The following is a 20739-nucleotide window of genomic DNA, read 5'->3' as shown; positions in this document are numbered from 1 at the left end:
CGCCCACCCGGCAGGAGGCCCCGCCTCCTCCCCGCCCGCCATTTCCCGTGCTGCCCCGCGCGGGCGGGAAGGTGCTGACAAGATGGCGGCGGGGCTGGCGGAGCGCAGCTACATGGAGCTGGGCCCGGCTCCTCGTGCCCCGCCCCGGCGGATCCGTGAGGTGTCCTTCAGCCCGCCCGGTACCGCCCCCGTCCCCACCGGGCGTTACGGGGACAGCGCTGGGGGGTTCTGTTACCGGGAGTGCGCTCAGCTGGGGGCGGCCACGCGGAACCGCTGCGTGAGGTGGTGAGTGAGGGCGGGCGGGGCTGTGAGGGGACGGGGGCGGGGTTGGGGGTGGGGGAGCAGGAACGGGGGGCTGGGAAGGCCTGGAGGGGGGGGTTGGGGCATGGAGGGGATGTTTGGGGGGGGGGGGTTGGGTTTTGGGGTAGGAATGGACTGATGAAGGGAAGGGGGGGGGATGGGTTTGGGGCTGGATCAAGGGGTTGTGGGTGATGGGGGTGGGTGTGGAGTCAGGTAGGGATGGAAGGTGGGGTTGTGGGGGGTGAGGATGGGTTTGGGGGTAGATTGGGATGTGAGGGGTGGGGGTCGAATTGGAGAAGGCAGGGAGGGAAGGAAGGGGTTTTGTTATAGACGTGATGAATTTTGGGGCAGGTGGGGATAGAGAATGCTGAGGGGATGGGGGTGGGGCAGGCAGGGATGGGTTTGCCTTCTCCCAGCCCCTCCTGTCTGTCCTCTTGTGCCTCGGTTTCTTGTCCCCTGTGTCCCACGCTTCCTTTTTCCTCTCAGGACAACATCTGGGGACACCCTTGAGCTGGTGGAGGAATCACTGGACACGGAGCTGCTGAACAATGCTGTGCGCTTATGCATTCAGGGCTGCCCGCTGCTGCCGGGTGGTGTACACCTGTGTGAGGTGCAGAACCATCTGGTGCTGCTGCTGGTCACTGTGCAGAGTGTGCACCGCATCCTGCTGCCTCATCCAGCCCGTGCCTATCGCGGGGTGAGTGGTGTAGAGGAGTTTATGAGGGGCTTAAAGTCCGTCCCTGTGGTCAGTGGCTCCTGTGGAGGCATTACCGCGTGTGAGGAGGGAGAGAATGCTGCTGGAAAATGAGATTTTAAAACCTACGTCTCTTGGAGAGCAACGATCATGGGTTGAAAAAGTGACTGTCAGAGCGAGAGCTTTTACTGAAAGGAAGAATCCTTTCCATCACTTAGCAGTGTTGCTCCGTAGGTGGTGGGTCATTTCCTCCATGGTTTGTGTATGTGCTTGAGACTTGTTCTCTTCCCTTTGCCTCTTCCAGGATCTGATAACAGAGAGTCAAATGCAGTCCGTCTTTACAGACATTGGCAAAATCAACTTCAGAGATCCATCCAGCTACTACCTGATTCCCAGCGTGCCGGGCTTGGCAGCCAACTCACTGGCCTCAGCAGCCTGGCTGAGCAGCGATGGGGAGGCCCTTTTTGCTCTGCCCTCTGCAGCAGGAGGCATCTTTGTTATTAAGCTGCCTCCTCACGACATACCTGGTAAGGCTGCATCCTCACACCTGCTTCTGTGGAGCACAGTATCCCCTCTTCCAGCTTTGGACCTCGATGGGTTTTGGTTTTGTCACTTGCATCTTACGGCCTTGCTACACACACAGACTCTCTTTTGCATCAGCCTTCCTTCTGGCAGCACGTGTTTTGTTAACCGAGTGCTCAGCGTGTTTTCCCCGTGTTGCTTTTATTTTGCAAGGAGTTGTTTCGGTTGTGGAGTTGAAACAGAGCTCGGTGGTGCAGCGCTTTCTCACCGGTTGGATGCCAACGGCCATCAGGTTGGTGTTTGGGGACAAACACAGGGAGCTCGCTTTGTTTTATGATTCCCTCGCGTAGGAGGAGGTGGTGTTTCTAGTTGAAGTCCAGCGTGGGCAAATCAGCACCTGCAGATGTGTTCTGAAATGTTAACTGGGTCACAGGCCCCGTCACAGTGAGACTGGAGGGATGGATTAGTTCATCTTAATGGGGTCCTGCTGATTCTGTGCGTTGGTGTCCGTGAGTGTGTTACGTCCAGTAATTGGCCTCTGAGGATTTGCCCAGGATGTGGCTCGCAGCCAGGGTAGATTAAGGATTACAGCAGTCGTACGTTCTTGTCCTTGTTCCAAAATGTCAGGCTCCTTTCTGACCAGCAGAGGTTACGTGTAGATGACACAGGCAGAGGCAGCTCGTTTGGGGACTGTAGACTTATGGCAGCTTAAGCTCATGATCAAACCCTGTTAAACCCTTCCTGAGAAATGTGAGCAAGCCTGCAGCACCCTGAGTGAGCTGGATCACAAGGGGTGCGTTGCTTGGGGCCAGGTGCCTTTCTTTTCCTACCTCAGTCCTTCATCGTTGTTAATGGGTAAAATATCACAATCCAGTATCTTGGACCTGTGTGCCAACCTTGGCTTCCTTTTAACCCACCTGTGCTTTCAGAGGTGACGGTGGCCCATCAGACGTGCCCATCAGCCTCGCAGTTCACTGCCTGGACCACGATGCCTTTCTCTTTGCGCTCTGCCAGGACCACAAGCTTAGGATGTGGTCCTACAAGGTGAGGCTTGCGTTCAGGGCAGCAGCATGGATGCAGGTGTAGTTTAACAGGTGGCATTGGGTTCTTTCCAAACTAACTCTGGCAGGCAAGTGGGAGTACCCCAAGGGGTGAGGCAGCACCCAAAATGGGTGTTCTGCTGCTTGAATGGTAACGTAACGTGACTCTTTGTCAACAAAAAGTTGTTAAAAGCCTCTGCTTGCTGTGTTGCACTTGCTCCAGAGCTAATCAGCCAGCACAGGCACTTTCACGGCTCGGCTGTGCTGGAATGCGTGTCTGCTACTGGAGGGAGGGGAAGCTTTGTGTGCTGGCTGGGAGAGCACAGATGAGCTGGGGGAGCGAAACTGCAACCAGAATGCTTATGGTGTACATACAGATGCTTTGCTGGCATCCTGGAGGGAAACTGCTGCTGGGGAAGACTCGAAGGCAGCTTTGCAGTCCTTTCTATTTCTCATCCTGTGCTTCCTGCAGGATCAAATGTGCCTGATGGTTGCAGACCTCCTGGAGTTCATGCCGGTCAGCAGGGACCTGCGGCTCGCAGCTGGCACCTGTCACCGCCTGCGCCTGGCCTTCTCCCAGTCCCTGGGGCTCTACCTCGGCGTGTACATGCATGCACCCAAGCGAGGGCAGGTATGGAGCAGCAGGGCTGCCTTGCTATAAGCTCGTTTTTCTTGGCCCATGCAGAAAGTACGTAATTTCTCCTTGGAGCTGAGTATGCATAAGGAGAAAGTAAAGTCTGCCCTTACAGGGAGAGAAGGCAGCGCTCTGAGTAAACATTTTTGTCCTCAGCACTGCAGGATGTGTGTCCTTGCTTTGGGAAGAGAGTTCTGTGTGATTAAGCCAAGTGCTGATCCACTCATTCACCTTCTGTTCTTGTAGTACGTACATGCCATGGGAAAGGTCTGAAAGGAGCCATAGACGTGGAAGCACTGAGTGTGTTTATGTTGGGCTCTTGGGAACGTGCAAGTGCATCACAGAGCGCTGCCAAATGTTAGCTTCTGTACAACTCCATGTCGTGTGGTAAATAATGAATCCAGCAGGAGGGGGCTGACAGCACAGGGCAGCCTCATCTCTTGCACGGCTTCTTGCAGTTCTCCAGGGGATTGAAGCTCTGAGTAGAAGCACACACTGTGGCTTCTGCTGTCTCTCCAGTGCTAGCTCACTTGTGTAAGAACATGCAGAGCTTTGTTTGCCGTAGCTTGCCTGAGGATTCCAGTCTTTTCCATCTCTGTTTGTCTGCATCGTGTTGTCACTAGCAGGAACCAGCAGTGTTGTTGTTTTTCTGGTTCAGTCTTTCAGAAGAAACCCTTCGAGTCCAGGCAGGGATCAGGCTGTCCTGCTGACAAGGCTGGCTGGAGTCTGGAATGCTGGTTTGGTCCAGTCTCTGCTGCCCTTGGCCAGGCAGCTGCCACACCAGGGACCTGTGGATGGGTGGCAGGGAGCAAGGAGATGCTTCCTCACAGCACACAGGTTGGTGTTCCTCTTTAGCAAATGACTTACAGTATGTGTTGGTAGTTTTGTGTCTTCCAGCTGGTGAGCACCGAGAGCAACCGCTACAGCCTTGACCACATATCCTCGCTGTTCTCCTCCCAGGTGAGTGCTGGGGCAGGCCTTTCCAAAATAAGAAGGGAGCGTTCCCTGCTGGATTTAACTGTTTGTCGGGAATTCTGTCCAGAATATGGGTAAACAGTATGAGGGAGAGTTTGGCTGTTTTTAACCACGTGAGTCTCTGCTGTGCTTGCATTTCTGCTAAAGTCAATCTGTGCCCTTCCTCCAGGAGACTCTCATCGACTTTGCCTTAACTTCGGCTGAGATCTGGGCACTGTGGCATAATGAAGAGAACCAGACCATTGTGAAATACATCAACTTTGAGCAGTGAGTTTCTGCCCTTACTTACTGGTGGGGGGGTACTGTCAGATGCTGCTCTGTTAGTTGAAAGCTCTTAACCCAGAACCTCTTGATATCGCAGTGTTCGTGTCATGTGCACAGCTGTGTCTTCCTGCAGTGCAGGTCATGTGGATATTTTTTTTCCGTTCTGCTGTATAATGCTACAGCTCAGCTGCAAGAATGTGAAAAATGTAAGAAGCCAGGCAGTAGGCTTGCAGTGAGGGAGGGCTGCACTTCACCAGCAGTTCCTCCAAATCAGGTCTGGCTGCTCTTTTCCAAGTATGATCATGTTTTGAGGTGAGCAGTGACATGAAAGCTTTGCTCTTATTTCTGTAAAGCCAGGAGGGTTCTTTTGGCATGAAACCAGGCGGGGAGTTGAAAACTGAATAAAAAATGCTGAGCATTTAGGTTAGCTCGGGGTTGGGGATAACAGTGTGAAGCTCTGCTGGCTCAATCTGTTGTTTATCACCACTCAAAGCCCTGTCACCAGTTCCAAGGAGCTGTCAGTGTGACAGGTTGGGTTCAGGTGACAGCTTCTGGGAGCGTTGCAATGCAAAACTGATTGTTTTTCTTCTTGTCTGTTTGTTTAATTATTCCAGAAACGTGGCGGGACAGTGGAACCAGGTCTTCATGCAGCCACTGCCTGAAGAGGAGGTGACAGTGCGACATGATCAGGACCCCAGGGTGAGCTGACTAGAAAAGCAACAAGAACTAATGAAGCTTCTCTGCCCCAAGGAAGATGTTAAGGTTGCTGAAGTGTACAATTTATCTTGTAACACTTCTTGAAATTGTTCCAAATTAAAGGAGATGAGCCTGGGGCTCTTATCACAGCATTAAAGTGCTAAGCCTAGTTACAAAGCCTGAATTTGAGGGAAGGGGAGAATTTCAAGTCAGTCCAGAGCAAGCCTTGAGACGAGCTGTACGAATAAAGAAGGTCTGGAGTGTGTGGAGAGCCATATTCAGCTGTGGGAGCTGCAAAGGGTGGGGAAGAAGAGAGGCTGGAGCAGAGTGTGAGTGTAAACTGAAGCTGGAAAGAAATACAGATCAAGAGGGAGGACTTTGAGAATGGGAGCTAACACCAGCAGCAGTATCTTCAACGTTGTTCTCCCAGTACACATCATTTCTGTAAATTGCCATCTTGTTCTCTTCACAGGAAACCTACTTGGAGTATCTCTTCATGCCTGGCCGCTTCTCAAATGCAGCCATCCAGAAAGCTTTGCAGGTTTGTTGGAGAGCATTTGGTGCCCTCTCTGTTCAGCTTCTTCCTCACAGTTCAGATACGAGGCAGCAGGATTCCTTGGCTGGCATCAATTTGCTCTTGACAGCTTACAGGCCTGTCAGGGGTCATTGGAGCAAGCTAGGAAGAGTAAAGCTGGCTCAAGCACTTAGCTCCCAGCCCTGTTTTTTCACACTTTCACCCCATAGACCAACGGATAATGCATTGTGATTGTTGTATGTTGCTGAATGCCTCTCCAAGACAGCTCTCTTGGTTTAAGGACGGGTTTGCTGTGTTGATTTTTCAGATCTTTTCTCAAGGAACAGAGAGGCACATGGACCTGACGTGGGATGAGTTAAAAAAAGAGGTTACCTTAGCTGTGGAAAATGAGGTAGGGTTTCTTTTTCCCTGTGATGTTTTGTTCTCACATCCATTTTTATGTAATGTTGGTTCAGTGAAGTTGGTTAAATGCAACATGACCCTGAGCCGTGTTTTATCCTTTGTCTCTCTGGAGGAGTTATGTAAACTGTGTTTTTGGTTCTGAAGAAAGAAAATCTTCACCCTTCCTGCCTGTTTTTTTCATTCCCCATTCTTTCTTTGTGTCTTTTGTGGGGAGATGTTAGAAACAAATAAGTTTTGCCTGTAGGGTGGTAGGGAAGGGAACTGCAAGTGGTCTTCATAAATCCATAACTGTGTAATTATGTGATGCTGATCACAAGGGACACAAGATCAGTTCAAATGCTAGTTTTTCATTCCCTTCCTGTTCCCATCTGAAGCTGTTTTGTTCCTGCTAGTTCCAGGGCAGCGTGACAGAGTATGAGTGCTCTCCAGAGGAGTTTTGTCAGCTGCAGGTGGATTTCTGGTCCAAGTTCTGTGCCTGCTGCCTTCAGTACCAGGAAGCGCTCTCGCGGCCCCTGGCCCTGCTCTTGAACCCCTACACCAACATGATGTGCGTGCTGAAGAAGGTGAGGCTGAGCAGTGGTGCTCTGGCAATTGACCTTCATGTTTCCATGCCCTTCTTACAGAGGAGTGATTGAAGGAACTGAAATAATTGCTTCGCCTTGCCTTTCTAGGGGTCCGTGTCCTTCCTTGTGCCCTGCTCCTTGGTGGACCATCTCTATCTCCTCTCTAATGAGCATCTGCTGACTGAGGACGATGCTGCCATCTTTGATGGTAAGTGAGGAGATGCGGAGCTCTTCCGTTATTGGAGGCTGAAAAGCTGCCTTGTGTGAGAGACTGCAGCAGAGGGGAAGGCAGGAGTTGCTGTAGTTGCCCTCTGAAGTGCTCCTGACTGTAATTTTCTACACATAGTTTTCTTGTTTTGCTGTCTGTAGGGAACTGTGTATTGGGAAATCTATCCCGAGCACTAGGCTGGGAATTAAAAATTGGTGTCAGGGCTGTGAATGTGCCAAAAATCAGTTTGGAAAACTTGAAAAAGGGATAGTCCTAGATTTCAGGCTTAGAGACCGGCATCCGCAGTGGTGCGATCCTTTGCCTCGTGGCATTCTGAACTCTGAGTACACACACTGGTGCCTTCTTCACACCCACTCTATGGGTTAGATCTGCCAGACTGGAGCTTGATAGTGTGCTACTGGAGCTCAGAAGCTTGTGTTTCTGCCCCCCGCTTTGTTTAATCAGTCTTTAACAGCTGCCAGGTGAATGCAAACTCAAGCCAGGAGGGCGGTTCCCTAAGAAATACATTATAATTTCGTATCATGCCAGCTGGTGACCCCTTATATAAGGATCTTATGGGCGACACCCTGGTGTGAACCCCTTTTGGCTTTGCAGTTCTCACCAAGAGCTGTAGGACCTGCTCTGACTCATGGCAAACCATTTTGTTTCATAAAATTCCCCAATCTGTGATGTGCCGGTGGAGTAAACTCCTTGAAGAAGTGACAGATGAGAAAGAAACCTGAAGTTCTCCAAGCACTTCAGCATCTGAGACCATTAACTTAGTTTTTAGTGGAGTATTTTTATGTAGGCTACGGAGAGGGACTGGGCAGCTTGTCTCCAGAAGTGGTAGAGAGAGCAAAACTTGTCTTTAATATCATCAACACAGTGCCCTCTATGCTTTGCTGCTGATGGAACAAGAAAAAGGCAATGGAAAATATTATTTAAGTCCTACTTCCGTGCTTGAGTAATTTTTTTTTATTTTTATTTCTATTTTTTTGGGGTTATTTTTAATCATCCTCCACTTGGTTGAGCTATTTCTGGCTCCTGTAGAAGGAAAGCTGGAGGCCTGGGCTGGTTTGGAGAAGCTGACGTTGCCTGCTCCATCTGGCTTGAGCTTCTCAAAGTGACTTGATCTTTGAGAAATACAAACCCGAGGGACTGTGTTGGAAAACAGGGATTTGTTCTATAAACTCTTGGCCCTTAGGTCAATTCTCAGATCATTTCTAAGAATGTGAGAATCTCCTTTTTGCGAGAGAGGGCTGCAAAGGGGGAACTGCTGCAGCAGGATTGGCAGCTCCTTGGCAGATCCAGTGGAGCTCAGCTGTATGAGCCCCTGGCTTTGGGTTTCTTTGCTCTTTGCTATGTGTTTCCTTTCAACCTGTAGCTGGAGGAGATGCCTTAGGGGGAATTTGATGGTTAATTGTTGTTTGTTTGTTTGTTTTTTTCCAAGTCCAAATCTTTCCTTTGTCAACTGCCACGTTTTGATTTGGTCACATTTGCAGGAGAGGGTCAGTTTGACATGCAGGTGACATGCAGGACTGAGACCAATCTGCTGCTAGTGCTTTGCTGATGGTGATCTGGACTAATCTGTTTAGAATGGTCCTCCCGCTTTGCTGTTGAAATCTCTTGTAAATATACAGTTAGATTCTTTCATTGCAGATTTGGAGATGTCTCGTGATGTTGTCTGTCTTGTCCAGTGCCTTCGACTGATCGGAGAATCAATTTCCATGGAAATAGCATTCATTATGGAAATGGCTTGCTCCCGCCTCCAGCCTCCAGAAAAGGCTGCAGAGCAGATCCTGGAGGACTTGATAGCTAATGACACGTAAGGAGAAGCATTTCTGCAGGCAGGGATGGCTGAGCAAGGATTGCCTGGAGCAGTCCTCTCGCTGGGGATGGGTGGGAATCTCCCTGTGCTGTCAGAGGGAGACGGTGGGTGTGGGTATTGGTCCCGTTAGCAGGCATTTCCATCCCAGGCCCCCTTTGCTGTTGCCTTGGGCTCTCCTGAGCAGAAATTTATGCAAAATATATGCAGTTCTGAGATGAGGCAGGGTGGAAGAGGAACAAGTTCTCATTAGCCGATTGTGCAGGCATGCTTATTAGAGGTCAGAGCCATGGTCAAGCCGTGTGGTTACATGCTAACCTCCTCCAGTCACTCCCTGTGGAATGCCAGCTATCTGACTGCTATTTCCTAGTGCCCTGGGGGAGCAGAATAAATAGCCCAGTCTCTGCAGGCGCTGTAATAAAACTGGGAGCCAGAAGAGGATTCCCTTCAAGAACATCCAGACTAATTGGATGCTTTCCCTTCTAGAGAGGATCAGTAAGGGCGAAGAGGGAGCCCTCTTTGGTTTAAACCTCATCTTTTTTCTGTTTTTTTTTAAACAGGGAAAACGTGATGGAGGATATACACAGCAAACTGCAGGAGATCAGAAACCCTATCCATGCCATCGGAGTGCTCATCCGAGAAATGGACTATGAGACTGACGCTGACATGGAAAGAGGTGAAGGCCCTACAGCAGTACTTTGGGCTGGGAAAGCGGCCACTCGGCCAACGTTCCTGTTGGGCTGGTTCCTCCCCTTATCTCCGTGATTTTCTTTCAGCTCACCCTCTAAATATGCGTCTGAACCTCACCCAGCTCTATGGCAGCAACACAGCCATCAGTGTGGTGTGCTGGGGGGTATGTAAGATTGCCACGATCCGTTTCCAGATCTGTCGGGACCTGTTGATCCTCCAACAGCTATTGCTGCGGCTGGGCGATCCTGTGAGTACAGCCCTTCAAGCTATCCAGCACACCCTTTGAACTTTTGGATCTGGGTTACTTGGTGCCAAGACTGCAAGCTGTCTCTCTTCCCACAAAACACTGGCAACTGTTGGAACTAGCCTGAGGCTTGGGCAAGCCCTGTTCTCTCCTCCTGTGCCTTTTGTCATCCTGAGCAAAGCAGCCCAGCCGTGCGCCACTCACACCCAAATTCCCTGTTTCCATGCTGCACATCCAGGAAGCAAAACTCTGAGGGAGGGAGGAGGGCACCGTTTCCAGCCCTCCATCCAAGCCAGAGCTGCCTGAGCACACACAGCTCTCCCATCCAGTCCCCGTCCCTCCCACAGCACAGCTGACAATCGCAGCCTTGTTATTCAGCAACGCAGCACACAGCTCTTCTGCCTCACAGCAGCAGCATTTACCCAGAGGCCGTGGTTTTGCTTTCCGTGCGAGGCTGTTCCAGCCAGTGCCAGCAGCTGCCACGATGGCAGCTGTGTTTATAGGGTAACCCAGGCAGGGTTGATTCTGATGGCTGGGGGGGCTGAGCAAGCAGTGATGCTGGTGATTTGAGGGGAGAAGCCCCCACAGCAAAGGGGGGCAGTTATTTATACCACTGTCATTTACTTGGAGACGCTGCTGCAGTCGTTCAGGGAAAAGAAATCCCCTTCTTCTTGGATAAGCTTGTCCTGCTGATATTTAAAGCATGTTGCAAGGTGCCCTTCTGGAGCCAGGCACGTGGCAGGGTTGGAAGCTGATGTTTTGCCACCTTGAAATGCTTGCCCTTCACAAGCAGGGATCGCTGTTCTTCCTGTATCAGCTGTCTGTGTCGTCCTTGGCTAAAGCAGAAGGGATGCAGTTTCTGGATGTGGCCGCAGCAAAGCTGTGATCTCACTCTGTTTCACTGCAGCAGTGCCAAGCACCTTGATTCACACGTCACTTTGCTTGTCAAATTTTCCCCATGGCATCTGGGCCCTCAGAATCCTTACCTCACCCCTTGGCACTGAGGGGCACGGGTTGTTGCTGAGCCTCTCGATATGTCAACCCCTGTCCTTTGTTTGCAGATGGTTCTGGGAGGGGGACAGCTGTTCCAGTCTCAGCAGGACCTGCTGCACCGCACCTCCCCTCTGCTGCTCTCCTACTACTTGATCAGGTGGGCCAGCCAGTGCCTGGCGTCGGACATCCCCATCGACACACTGTGAGTCCCTGCCTTGCCCTTTCTCTCTTTGATTGTAGGCTGCTGCAAAATCGACCTGAAATCCCCTTTCCAGCAGTACGTGGTGGTGGTTGCTGTGGGAGTATCGCTCTCGGAGTTAGTTTGTGCTAGGGTGGTTTTTATCTTCTGTGTTTTGAGCTGACTCCTTGCCTTGTGCTAAATCTGCCCTGCGAGGTCTCCCTGTTCTGTGCACTGTTGCCTTCTTCAGCAGTAGGAGTGATTTGAGTTGAACAATGAGTACAATTAAAGCAGGAGGCGTTTTGTTGTTTCTTTGCTGATGGCTTTTTCATCTCCAGGGAATCGAATCTGCAGCATCTCTCCGTGTTGGAGTTAGCAGACACCACTGTTCTAACACCCCATAGGCTAGGTAAGATGTTTATGGTTCGCAAGCTCTCAGTTTCTTGTTAAATAGATTCCTTAAACTTTTTTTTTTCTTCCTGCCACCCAAGGGAAATGCTTAAGGCAGAGAGCCAACGGATGGTGTGTTTGAGCAGCCCTGCTTTGCTGTTCGTGCTGTCCACTATAAAAACAACAAAGTATCTTGCAACATTGGAGTCAGTGTAGTCAGTCATGTTAGGCTTGTTCTGCTCGCTAGCCTTTATCAAGCAGGAGCAGCAGCTTCGGGAAGGGATAGAATATGGAAAATGCTTCCCCAGAATATGCTTTGGCTTCCAAGAATTTGCATCTCAGGTGTGAGTGCTGCTCACAGCCAGTAGCTTAAGTGGGAAACTGCAGCTGACATTTTATGCTCACGTTTTATGTCTTGCTACAATCCCCAGACAAAGTCATTATGCTTTCAGCTACCAGCTCTGGGGAAGAATCATAACGGGGGAGAACACAAAGCAACTTAATTAAGGGGGTAGGTACCTTGAAATGGCTTCAGAGAGAGGTGATGAGCAGGATAGGGAGGAGAATGCACAGTCGGAGCCTGTGACTAATTTGTGTGTTACTTCAAGGCTGAAAAGCTTCAGAGAGAGCTGTAAAAAGAAGTGAGGAGGCAGCAGGCTGCGGGGAGTTTAGGAGTTCTCTCTATTTGCTGACAGCCTTGCAGGGTTTGTGTTCTCTGTAACCGGGCTGCAATCTTCAGCGTTCGAACTCTCCATCGGTGTCTCAGTTTGGGAGCAGTTGCCTTTGACGTAAATGTCAGTGCCTGAAAGCAAAATTGAAAACATCCTTTGTGCGCTCGCCAGCGTTGTGGGTTATTGCTTGGCCTATTCATGAGGAAAGTCCTGTTTGGCCACTGTGCTTCAGGAAAAATATGTGAGACGTGGGGCAGATAGAAGGGAGGTGGCAGCTTGGGAAGAGGCGTTGAAAACAGTTAGCTCATGAGAGATCGTGCTGCTTAGGGGACTGGAATGAGGAGGGAGGCATTTGGAGAGCGGCAGATAGCAAAATCAGCACTGCCTCAGCCCTGCCCTGCTAAACACTGGGAAGGCTGCAGATGGATTGCGAATAGCACAGCTGGGGAGAGAGCACAGCCCTCTATTTGTGTTGTAATGGAGCTGCAGTTAATAAATGCTGCACCGTGTGGCTCTCTGCTCTCCTGCTGCTCCCTCTGATTTAACTAGAAGTTGAGAGAAATCCTATACCCACAAGTCTGAGCTCTGAACGTCCTTGCTGTTTTGCTCTGGCTCAACCTGTGGTACTTGAGCTGATGAGCCCAGCGTAGCAGCTCGGTGTAGAAACCTGGGACATCTGCTGCATGCCCCATTTTCCATGCTTCCTTACCTTGCATTTCAGTATCCAGCCCTCAGACAATCGTGGAGCTCTTCTTTCGGGACGTAGCCAGAAAGCACATCGTCTCCCGACTCTTCCTGCAACCAAACGCCTCTTTGGTTGAAACGAGTTTGAATTGGCCCCATCTCATTACTGCAATAGTGGCTGACTTCCTGCCCCTCCTGTATCCTTGGCTGTGAGCTGTGCTTTCTGTTGGGGCAGTAACGAAGGGGGTTTGGGGGGGTTCTGTGTTGTGACCCTGTCCTGAGGCTGTCTCAGGAGAACAGCTGGGGCAGCGTGTTGGCCGTCTCATTCCAAAAGCTTCCCTCACCCAAATTTCAGAGTCAAGTCTGCTAAACAAGTGGCTGTTGTAAGCATTAATGGGATTTGTGGGTATTTTAAGATTTTGTGGGATCCATTCTATTGAGGTACACAGTGAAGGATTTGAGTTCTGTGACTTTAAGCCCCTGAGCTCTGTCTGGCAGGTTTACTTGGCAAGGTGAGACGCTGGGAGATTTGGAAGGATAACGAGATTTGGGCAGTCGTGGATTAGATGTGCTAACGGTTTGGGTCTAATGGATCAATCTTATTACAGAATAATGATTTCTAGAAAGAGCAGGTTAATCTTCTCTCCTTTCCCCCCCACAAATGGAAGAAAAGCACATGCAGAGTTGTAGCTCAGTGCTCTGAGCTCTCTGGACCAGACCTGTTCCTTAATTCCTGCTCAGATGGCCCAGCAATCCTGGATTCCTCTTCCCAGAGTGCCTGATAGGGAGCTGCCAGTACACCCAGCTGCAGGTGAGTGCCTTGGTGTTTTGTTACTTTAATACCTACAGTCCCTTCAGGAGAACTATCTGCACACCTTGAGCTTCTGCTTTCCTGTAGCTGCCGCCCTCTGAAGTCAGAGCCAAACAGTCTTCCTACGTGCTCTGTTCCCATGTCTCCAGTTTGGAGGTGGTGGGCTGGAAGATTGTCCTGGGAAGGAAGTGAACTGCAAGGAACAAGTTTTTGGGGGAGAACCAACACAAATCTGCCTCTGCAATTAACTTCCATCTCGTATCTATCATCATCCTCTTAGTGACCACCTCAGCCTCTGCTAAGATAAGGGCTTCTTAGCTGAGTATGTTGTATGTGAAAAATGCAGCATGGTTCAGCAGTGGGTTTGTTTAAGACAGTCTTCTTACTCATTTCCTCTTGCATCTTTGCAAGAAAATTTAAGCACAAGTGCTCAGGGTCCTGACATGCCCCGCTGAAGGAGGAGCACAGCTCTGAGAGCAGGATGCTGTGGAGCTGGTTTGGCTGTCAGAGCAAGCCCCTAACCTCATCAGCTGTTACCTGCACACAGGCAGCTGTGGTTCCATGGCAAGCACCTTGCCCACCAGATAAGAGATGCAGCAGACAAGCATTTTCAGGAAGCCTCACTCATTTCTTCAGTGTCCTTGTTGGTGAAGAGCAGTGGTGTAAGAAACCTCCATCTGTCTTCCCATCACCAGCTGTGCTCTCCCATGTCCTGTTAGTGTTCTTTTTTTTGGGGGGTGTCTCCTCAGCTGTGTTTCAGAGATACTTTCTCGTGCTGTCTCCTCTTGTTTGCTGTAGGGCTCTGGTGGTTGCAGCTGCGTGTGCTCTACTGAAGAGCATGATTTCTTGTCTGCAATGCCATGTGATGCTTTTCGTTCCCCTACTGACAGTAGTCCTTGAGGCATTCAGGACTAGGCAGGCTGCTGTTAATGAGGTGTTTAGCAGAACTCTCTCGGTTCTCACAGTCCCCTCTACCTGTGGGCTGAATTACTTTCTTTTGTGCTCATTGTGCTGTTAAGAATGTCAAATCTGCAGCTCTTCTGAGCCAGGAAATGCCAGGATGGTTCAGGCTGCATTGCTCTGCTCCTGGCACACATGCACGTGTGCTGTGAGCACGCTTTGAATTTCCTCACGTCGCTTTTGCCTCGCTCGTGTCCTGCCTCGAGGAGATAGAAGAGGCTCCCACTCTGCAGGAGTGGGCACTTCTCCTCGCTGCCTTCTGTCGGGCTCGCTGATCCCAGCCAGTCACGTAAACTTGGATTAAGCACGCTGACCTCAGAGAGCTAACGACAGCTTTGACTGAGCGTGCATGCAGTGACCCAAATAGAGGTGGAGATGCAGGAAGTGCCCTGCAAGTACCAGGCGGGCACAGAGAAAGTCTAGTGGCCAAAGTGCTGCCCTGGAATGGGTGCCAAAGCTCTCCTTGGTGCCTATTGTACGTGAACAAGTATGGGGTGGGATTTATCTGTTGTAGATGGCTAATCTGAGTGGAGAATCCAGGCTCAGAGCATGTTTGGCATTTTACAGAGCTGTGCTTGCAGAGATTGGGGTGGGACAGCAAAAACTGGGCTTTGCTGCAAGCTTCTGGCTCCCTTGTGCCTTTCCCTGTTGCACCCCAGCAAACTTAGCACAGCTCTGCTTCTCTGAGTGCAAAGAACAGCCGGTGCTCTCGCAGCTACTGAGTCTTCATCGTGTCTTCTAGCTCCCTCCCGATCGACGATGATGACATTTTTCAGTCTTTATGTTATCTTGATGAAGCAGGCACAGGGCCGGGGTGAGTTATATTGCCCTGTGCTATGGCTTTGAGTTGTGTGTGCCTGCTGCCATCTGCCCTCTACCCAGCACCTGGCAGTTTGTAATCAGTACTCTGGCTGCTGTCCTTCTGCCCTGCTCCTACAGCAAGTTTGTAGCGGGCATTCTGTACGATCTGTGGGATGCTGGGTGCAGTTTGGTGTGTTTCTGATGCTGGAGATATTTCAAGCAAGCTATAGGGAATGTCCGTCTCTCTCTGCACACCAAGGGGATGTTGAGGTTGGGAAATGATCCTGCCAGGGGTGGTGATGAAAGCTCCATTTCTTTCTCTCCTGTAGGAATACATTCGCCTGTTGCAGCCATGGTGCCATGTGAACATGGGCTCCTGCTGCTTCATGATGGGCAGATGCTACCTCGTCATGGGTGAGGGCCATAAGGTAAGGCACCATGTTGTATTTGCTGTTGGGGACTTGTTTCTGCTGTGTAGCTCAGGGAACATCAATCTGAACTCTGCCTCTGGGCAGGGAGCTGGACGGGGGGGCACAGTGGGACCTGCTGTCAGGGCAGTTCTTGTTGCAGCTTGGGGCCAGCAGGACCTGTAGGATGAAGCTGAAATGGGCCGCAGTGTCCTCTCCAGTTCAGCAGGCTGGGGCAGTCCCCAAAGGCACACGCTCAGCTGCTCTTTGCTGTGCTTCCAGGCTTTGGACTGCTTCTGCCAAGCTGCTTCTGAGGTGGGAAAAGAGGAGTTCTTGGACAGGCTGATCCAGCCTGAGGAGGGCGAGATGGTCTCCACCCCACGTCTGCAGTACTACAGCAAGGTACGACTCAGCCCATCCAGCACGTGTGGTCCCCGCCAGTACAGAGCTGTTCCACAGCAGCACTGCCTGTGGAGAGGCTCCCAGCTTTTGGGGAAGTGACTTCAACCTTGAGAAACACAGTTTTTGTGGGGGAAACAACAGCTTTGTTTTGGGGATGACTGTGAGGATACTGACTAGAGTGCAAAAGCTGGGTACCTTCCACCTTCTGGCTTCCTAACAGCAGGGGACTGTGAGATCCAGCTGCTGGAAAGGGGTCCAGGCTAGAAGTAAGGTGCTGCTTTAAGGAAGATTATTCAGCTTTGAGGCAATTTCAAATTAACATCTTTAAATTGAGATGGGATTTTCTCACATAACACTATAGTTCAGGCAGGCTGCAAGCTTGGACGCAGGCTCCTTGTAAGGGATTCTCTGCTGTTAAAGCCCAGGAAGCACAAGGATTGTCTGGTGCCTCCAGAAAGGGAACTTTTCTATCAAGCAGAGCGTTTGCTCAGGGACAGCATCGTTCACCTCTGTGTTGCAAGGGCTTCCCGGAGCCGTTGAGTGTTCAGGAAACTCACGCTTGTGCAGAGGTTGTTCATCCAGTAGGGCCTGGACCTGCTGTGCTGGATTTGGTTCACACCTCTGCAACTTGACAAAATGCTTCTCTTTTATTTTGCTCCAGCCACTCGGATGCAGTGGCCAAGTATCTTGATTGCTCATATGGCTGGAGTTGTCACTTACAGGTTCTGCGCTTGTTGGACATGGTTGGCTTACCAGAGCTGGTCATCCAGCTGGCTTCTCTGGCCATCATGGAATCAGCAGATGACTGGAGAACCCAGGTACAGGTTCCTTCTGCACAGAGATGCTTCTTCAGGGAGCTACCGTGGGAATTGTTTCTTGGTTGCATAACTTGAAATGTGCTCTTTTGTGCTGTGTGATGTTTTCAGGCTACCTTAAGGACTTGCATCTTCAAACACCACTTGGATTTAGGACACAACAGTGAGGCATATGTCGCCTTAACGCAAAACCCAGATCCAAGCAGGTAGGTGACAGCTTTGTCCCTTAGATGCTCTCTTGTCTTGGAGCTCCTGCCTTCCCCAATTTTTGTGTTGTAGCAGAAGGAAGCTGGCACTGCAGGGTGGGACGTGACTGCTGCATTAAGAGGTTCTGTGTGAAAATGCCTTTAAAGAGGCATACTTAATTTTTCTAAGAGCAGTAACAACTGGCAATATGTCCAAAGTGGAAACTGAAAGAAAACATAGGGCCTTATTCAGGGAAAAACCAGAAACAAAATGGCTGGAGAACTGCATGCAGCGTTACGTTTGGAAGGGCTCCAGCAGTCTGATTAACCTGGTTTACCACAGCAAAGAGACTCGGGATGGAATTTTGACTTGTGTACCTCCTTAAAGTGAGGTGTGCAGAGGAAGCTTTGAGAGTGCAGTGGGCAGGAGGGGCTAAAAGCTGGAGCTGGGGTTTTCAGGGAAGTAGAGATGTGGTTTAGTATGGAGGCCACAGAAAGCTTCACCATACAGAGCTAGGGATGGGAGGCTGCCCTCCTGAGCAACACAGGCATTGCGGAGGGATGTTCTGCTAATCTTTGTTGGCAACACAGGAGAAACCTGAAGGGACCTCTTGGTTTGAAGCCAGTAAAACCTTTGGCTCTGATCCCAAGGCAGCACGTTGGTGGCTCAAAGCCTGCATCCCTGTGGTGGGTCAGCTCAGCGCTGTGCTTTCCCTCCGCAGGCAGCTGGACTGTCTGCGCCAACTAGTGGTTGTGCTCTGCGAGCGCTCCCAGCTCCAGGACCTGGTAGAGTTCCCCTACGTCAATCTCCATAATGAGGTAATTAATTAACTTATGCTAGGAGGAGGATGGGCGGCGGGGGGAGCACAACTCCTTCAAAGAGGATTTTTGACCTCTTTGAGCCTCTTTGCATCGCAGGTTGTGGGGATCATAGAGTCCCACGCTCGAGCGGTGGACCTGATGACCCACAATTACTACGAGCTGCTCTACGCTTTCCACATCTACCGCCACAACTACCGCAAGGGTGAGGCGTGGGACGCAGCCCTGTCCCATTCATCTTGCTCCAACAACAGCACAGCTGATGCATCCCCTCCTCTCCTCAGCTGGCACGGTGATGTTCGAGTACGGCATGCGCCTGGGCCGCGAGGTGCGGACGCTCCGAGGGCTGCAGAAGCAGGGCAACTGTTTCCTTGCAGCCATTAACTGCTTACGGCTGATCCGACCCGAGTACGCCTGGATAGTGCAGCCAGCGTCTGGAGCTGTGGTAGGGGATCTGTGGGCTTGTCAGCAGCCCTCTGCCCTTGAGCTTTTGGCTGTAGGGATGTTCAGGGCTATGCTGGGCGAGGTTGCTTCTGAAATCCTTCCCAGTGAAGCTCGATGAGAAACATGGCTGTGATATACAGAGTATTTGTAACCTCCTGCAAGTTGCACAGGGAGGAATGTAGCGCTTCTTGTTAAAGATAAGTCAGATCCTGAGGAGACCAAACAGCTGAAATTCCAGTCCAGGGAAGAATTACAGAAACGTGGTTTGTATTTCCAGCCTCTTTGTGGAGGGGAGCTGGCTGAAGCCTGACCAGCCAATGCTGCACTGTATTTGATAGCCAGAGATAAGGAAACGTAACCTGACCCGATAAGCAGTTGCATGGCTCCTCATTCAAATCAAGGCTTGAGAGGAAAGCTGAGGGCTGGAGAGCGTTGTGCTGATTTGTCCTTCAGAAACCACCTCACCATCAACCTTTTATTTCCTACTTCTTTCCTGCAAGTACGAGCGGCCTGGAGCATCCCCAAAGAGAAGCCACGATGGAGAATGCACTGCAGTCCCCAGTAAGTGCCTGCTACTGACTTCTTCCCATCTCCTGCATCCCCACAGCTTGTCCCCTTGCCTCCTGGGGGTTCCCAAACACCAGGTAACTCAGAAACGTGTGTCCCTGAGAGATGAGGAGTGGGAGGTTTGTGACAAGGAGACGTGCAGGGCTTAGGGCAGCAAAACCCTGCTTGGGTACTTTGGTGTGAGCACTGAGGATGGCAGAGCGGTGTAGATGCCATCTTGCCAAAGGAGATTTTTTTTTGTCCTTTTTTTAACTGCTGAGGTCCCTTTGCATCCATCTGTTACAGCAACGCGCCAAATTGAGATCCTGGAACTGGAGGATTTGGAAAGGGAGTGTGTGCTGGCCCGGATCCGTCTGACTCTGGTGCAGCACGACCTGTCTACAGCCGCAGTGGCAGGTGAGAGGGTTGCAGAGGAGCCTCCTTGTGTCACCCACACGGTACTGCTGGAGCTCTGCCCGATGGAGCTGCATGGGGCTGAGCCCAGCGGCTGTGGTTCACCTGGTTCTGCCTCCTACAGGCAATTCCACGCCTGAGGAGACGGTTGCCCTCCTGATCCGGGCTGGCCTCTTTGACACCGCCATCACCCTGTGCCAGACGTTCAAGCTGCCGCTGACACCCGTCTTTGAGGGGCTCACGTTCAAGTACGTAGCCAGCTCCTGCCTCGGGCTCTGCTTCTGGCTCCAAGAGATGCACTGTCTGCACCGCTCCCTGTCTTTCAGGTGCATCAAGCTGCAGCTGGGAGGGGAGGCAGCACAGGCAGAGGCGTGGGAGTGGCTGGCATCAAACCAGCTCTCGGCACTGGTTACCACCAAGGAGTCCAGGTAGATCCTCAGCTGTTGGGGAGAGGAACAGACGAGAGGCTTCTTTACCCCAGAGGCTGGAGTCTAAAGTCTTGTGGAAGGCCTAAATATCCTGTGTGGTGACTGCCTGGAGGGCCTGAGGTGGCTGTAGAAGACGATGAGCAGCGGGGCGGGTTCATGGCACCGCAGGCACCTCCCAGAGAATGCTGGCGTGGTGCTGAGGGGGATATTGCCTTGCAGTGCCACAGATGAAGCCTGGCGGCTGCTCTCATCTTATTTGGAGCGCTACCCGTCCCAGAACAGCCTGTACCATCGCTGCGTCATCAACAAGCTCTTGGCACATGGGATCCCGCTGCCCAACTGGCTCATTAACAGCTACAAGGTGAGAACAGGCACAGCCTCGCTGCACAGTGTGTGTACAAAAGGCAGCCAGAGAGAAACCTCCTGAAGAAGACACGAGCTTTGTGTCACCTCCCAGCCCTGTGAATGCCGGGGCTGTGTGGCTGTTCAGGAGGCTCAGAAAGGGCTTCCTGGGCTCTTTGCAGAAGGTGGATGCTGCCGAGCTGCTGCGTCTCTACCTGAACTACGACCTGCTGGAGGAGGCGGTGGATTTGGTGCTGGAGTACGTGGACGCGGTGCTGGGCAAAGGGCACCAGTACTTTGGGATTGAGGTGAGCTGAGCTGAATAGCGGCCATCGCCACCCACCTCCTGGTGAGGAGCAGCAGAACAGAGGTGCCACACAAAGGTACTTCCTCCCTGCAGTTCCCGCTGTCAGCCACGGCCCCCATGGTGTGGCTGCCCTATACAGCCATCGACCAGCTGCTGCAGGCACTGCGCGAGGGCTCTGCCAACCACAACAACGTCCTGGTAGGTGCAGTGGGGCAGGTGGGAGCAAACAGGGGGGGCTCTCATAGAGCAGCGTTGCTCTCCTTCCTGCCCAGCTCTACCAGAAGCTGCACGACAAGATGGAGGACTACCAGCACAAGGTCGGCGTGGCCACCCGGGATCGCCTGTACCGCCGCCATTAGCTCGTCGCAGCGCTGTCTGTTCTCTTTCCACCCCGGGGCCATTTCGGTGCGGGACGGCCGTGCAGAGCGGCAGGGTGCGGTGATGCCGCCCCGGTCTTGCTCTCGGCACGAAGCTGTCCGCGTTTCTTTTATTTATTGCTGTGTTTGAGATGAAGTTGAATAAAAGCCGAGCGTTGGTAACGGCGCCGTCG

At 51.5% G+C, this 20739-nt stretch overlaps 1 protein-coding gene across 1 annotated transcript; it reads left to right on the top strand.

Annotated features, from left to right (window-relative positions):
- The first annotated feature begins 61 nt into the window (after positions 1-61).
- Positions 62-20734, top strand: NUP160 (nucleoporin 160). Its single transcript, XM_072337984.1, has 35 exons — positions 62-285; positions 787-997; positions 1299-1521; positions 1730-1808; positions 2446-2560; positions 3029-3187; positions 4073-4150; positions 4335-4432; positions 5044-5128; positions 5598-5666; positions 5968-6051; positions 6455-6625; positions 6734-6833; positions 8493-8658; positions 9219-9334; positions 9435-9595; positions 10654-10787; positions 11102-11172; positions 12546-12705; positions 13250-13319; positions 15410-15508; positions 15770-15889; positions 16612-16707; positions 16816-16910; positions 17612-17708; positions 17808-17913; positions 17993-18153; positions 18653-18713; positions 19005-19115; positions 19237-19360; positions 19439-19540; positions 19760-19901; positions 20065-20190; positions 20283-20387; positions 20462-20734. The coding sequence occupies exons 1-35, from the start codon at positions 83-85 to the stop codon at positions 20546-20548; spliced, it is 4185 nt and encodes a 1394-aa protein (XP_072194085.1). The 5' UTR covers positions 62-82; the 3' UTR covers positions 20549-20734.
- Positions 20735-20739: the final 5 nt, after the last annotated feature.

The sequence above is a fragment of the Excalfactoria chinensis genome, chromosome 5, assembly GCF_039878825.1.
Source record: "Excalfactoria chinensis isolate bCotChi1 chromosome 5, bCotChi1.hap2, whole genome shotgun sequence".
Classification (NCBI taxonomy): Eukaryota; Metazoa; Chordata; class Aves; order Galliformes; family Phasianidae; genus Excalfactoria; species Excalfactoria chinensis.
This window is presented reverse-complemented; position numbering and strand designations above follow the sequence as displayed.

What these genes read in the sequence shown, in the direction of transcription:
- NUP160 (XM_072337984.1), top strand. Translation starts at nt 83, where the DNA reads ATGGCGGCGGGGCTGGCGGAGCGCAGCTACATGGAGCTGGGCCCGGCT. An exon ending in ACGTCAATCTCCATAATGAG is followed by an intron (nt 17,709 to 17,807) that starts GTAATTAATTAA and finishes TTTGCATCGCAG; the next exon opens with GTTGTGGGGATCATAGAGTC. An exon ending in CCGCCACAACTACCGCAAGG is followed by an intron (nt 17,914 to 17,992) that starts GTGAGGCGTGGG and finishes TCCTCTCCTCAG; the next exon opens with CTGGCACGGTGATGTTCGAG.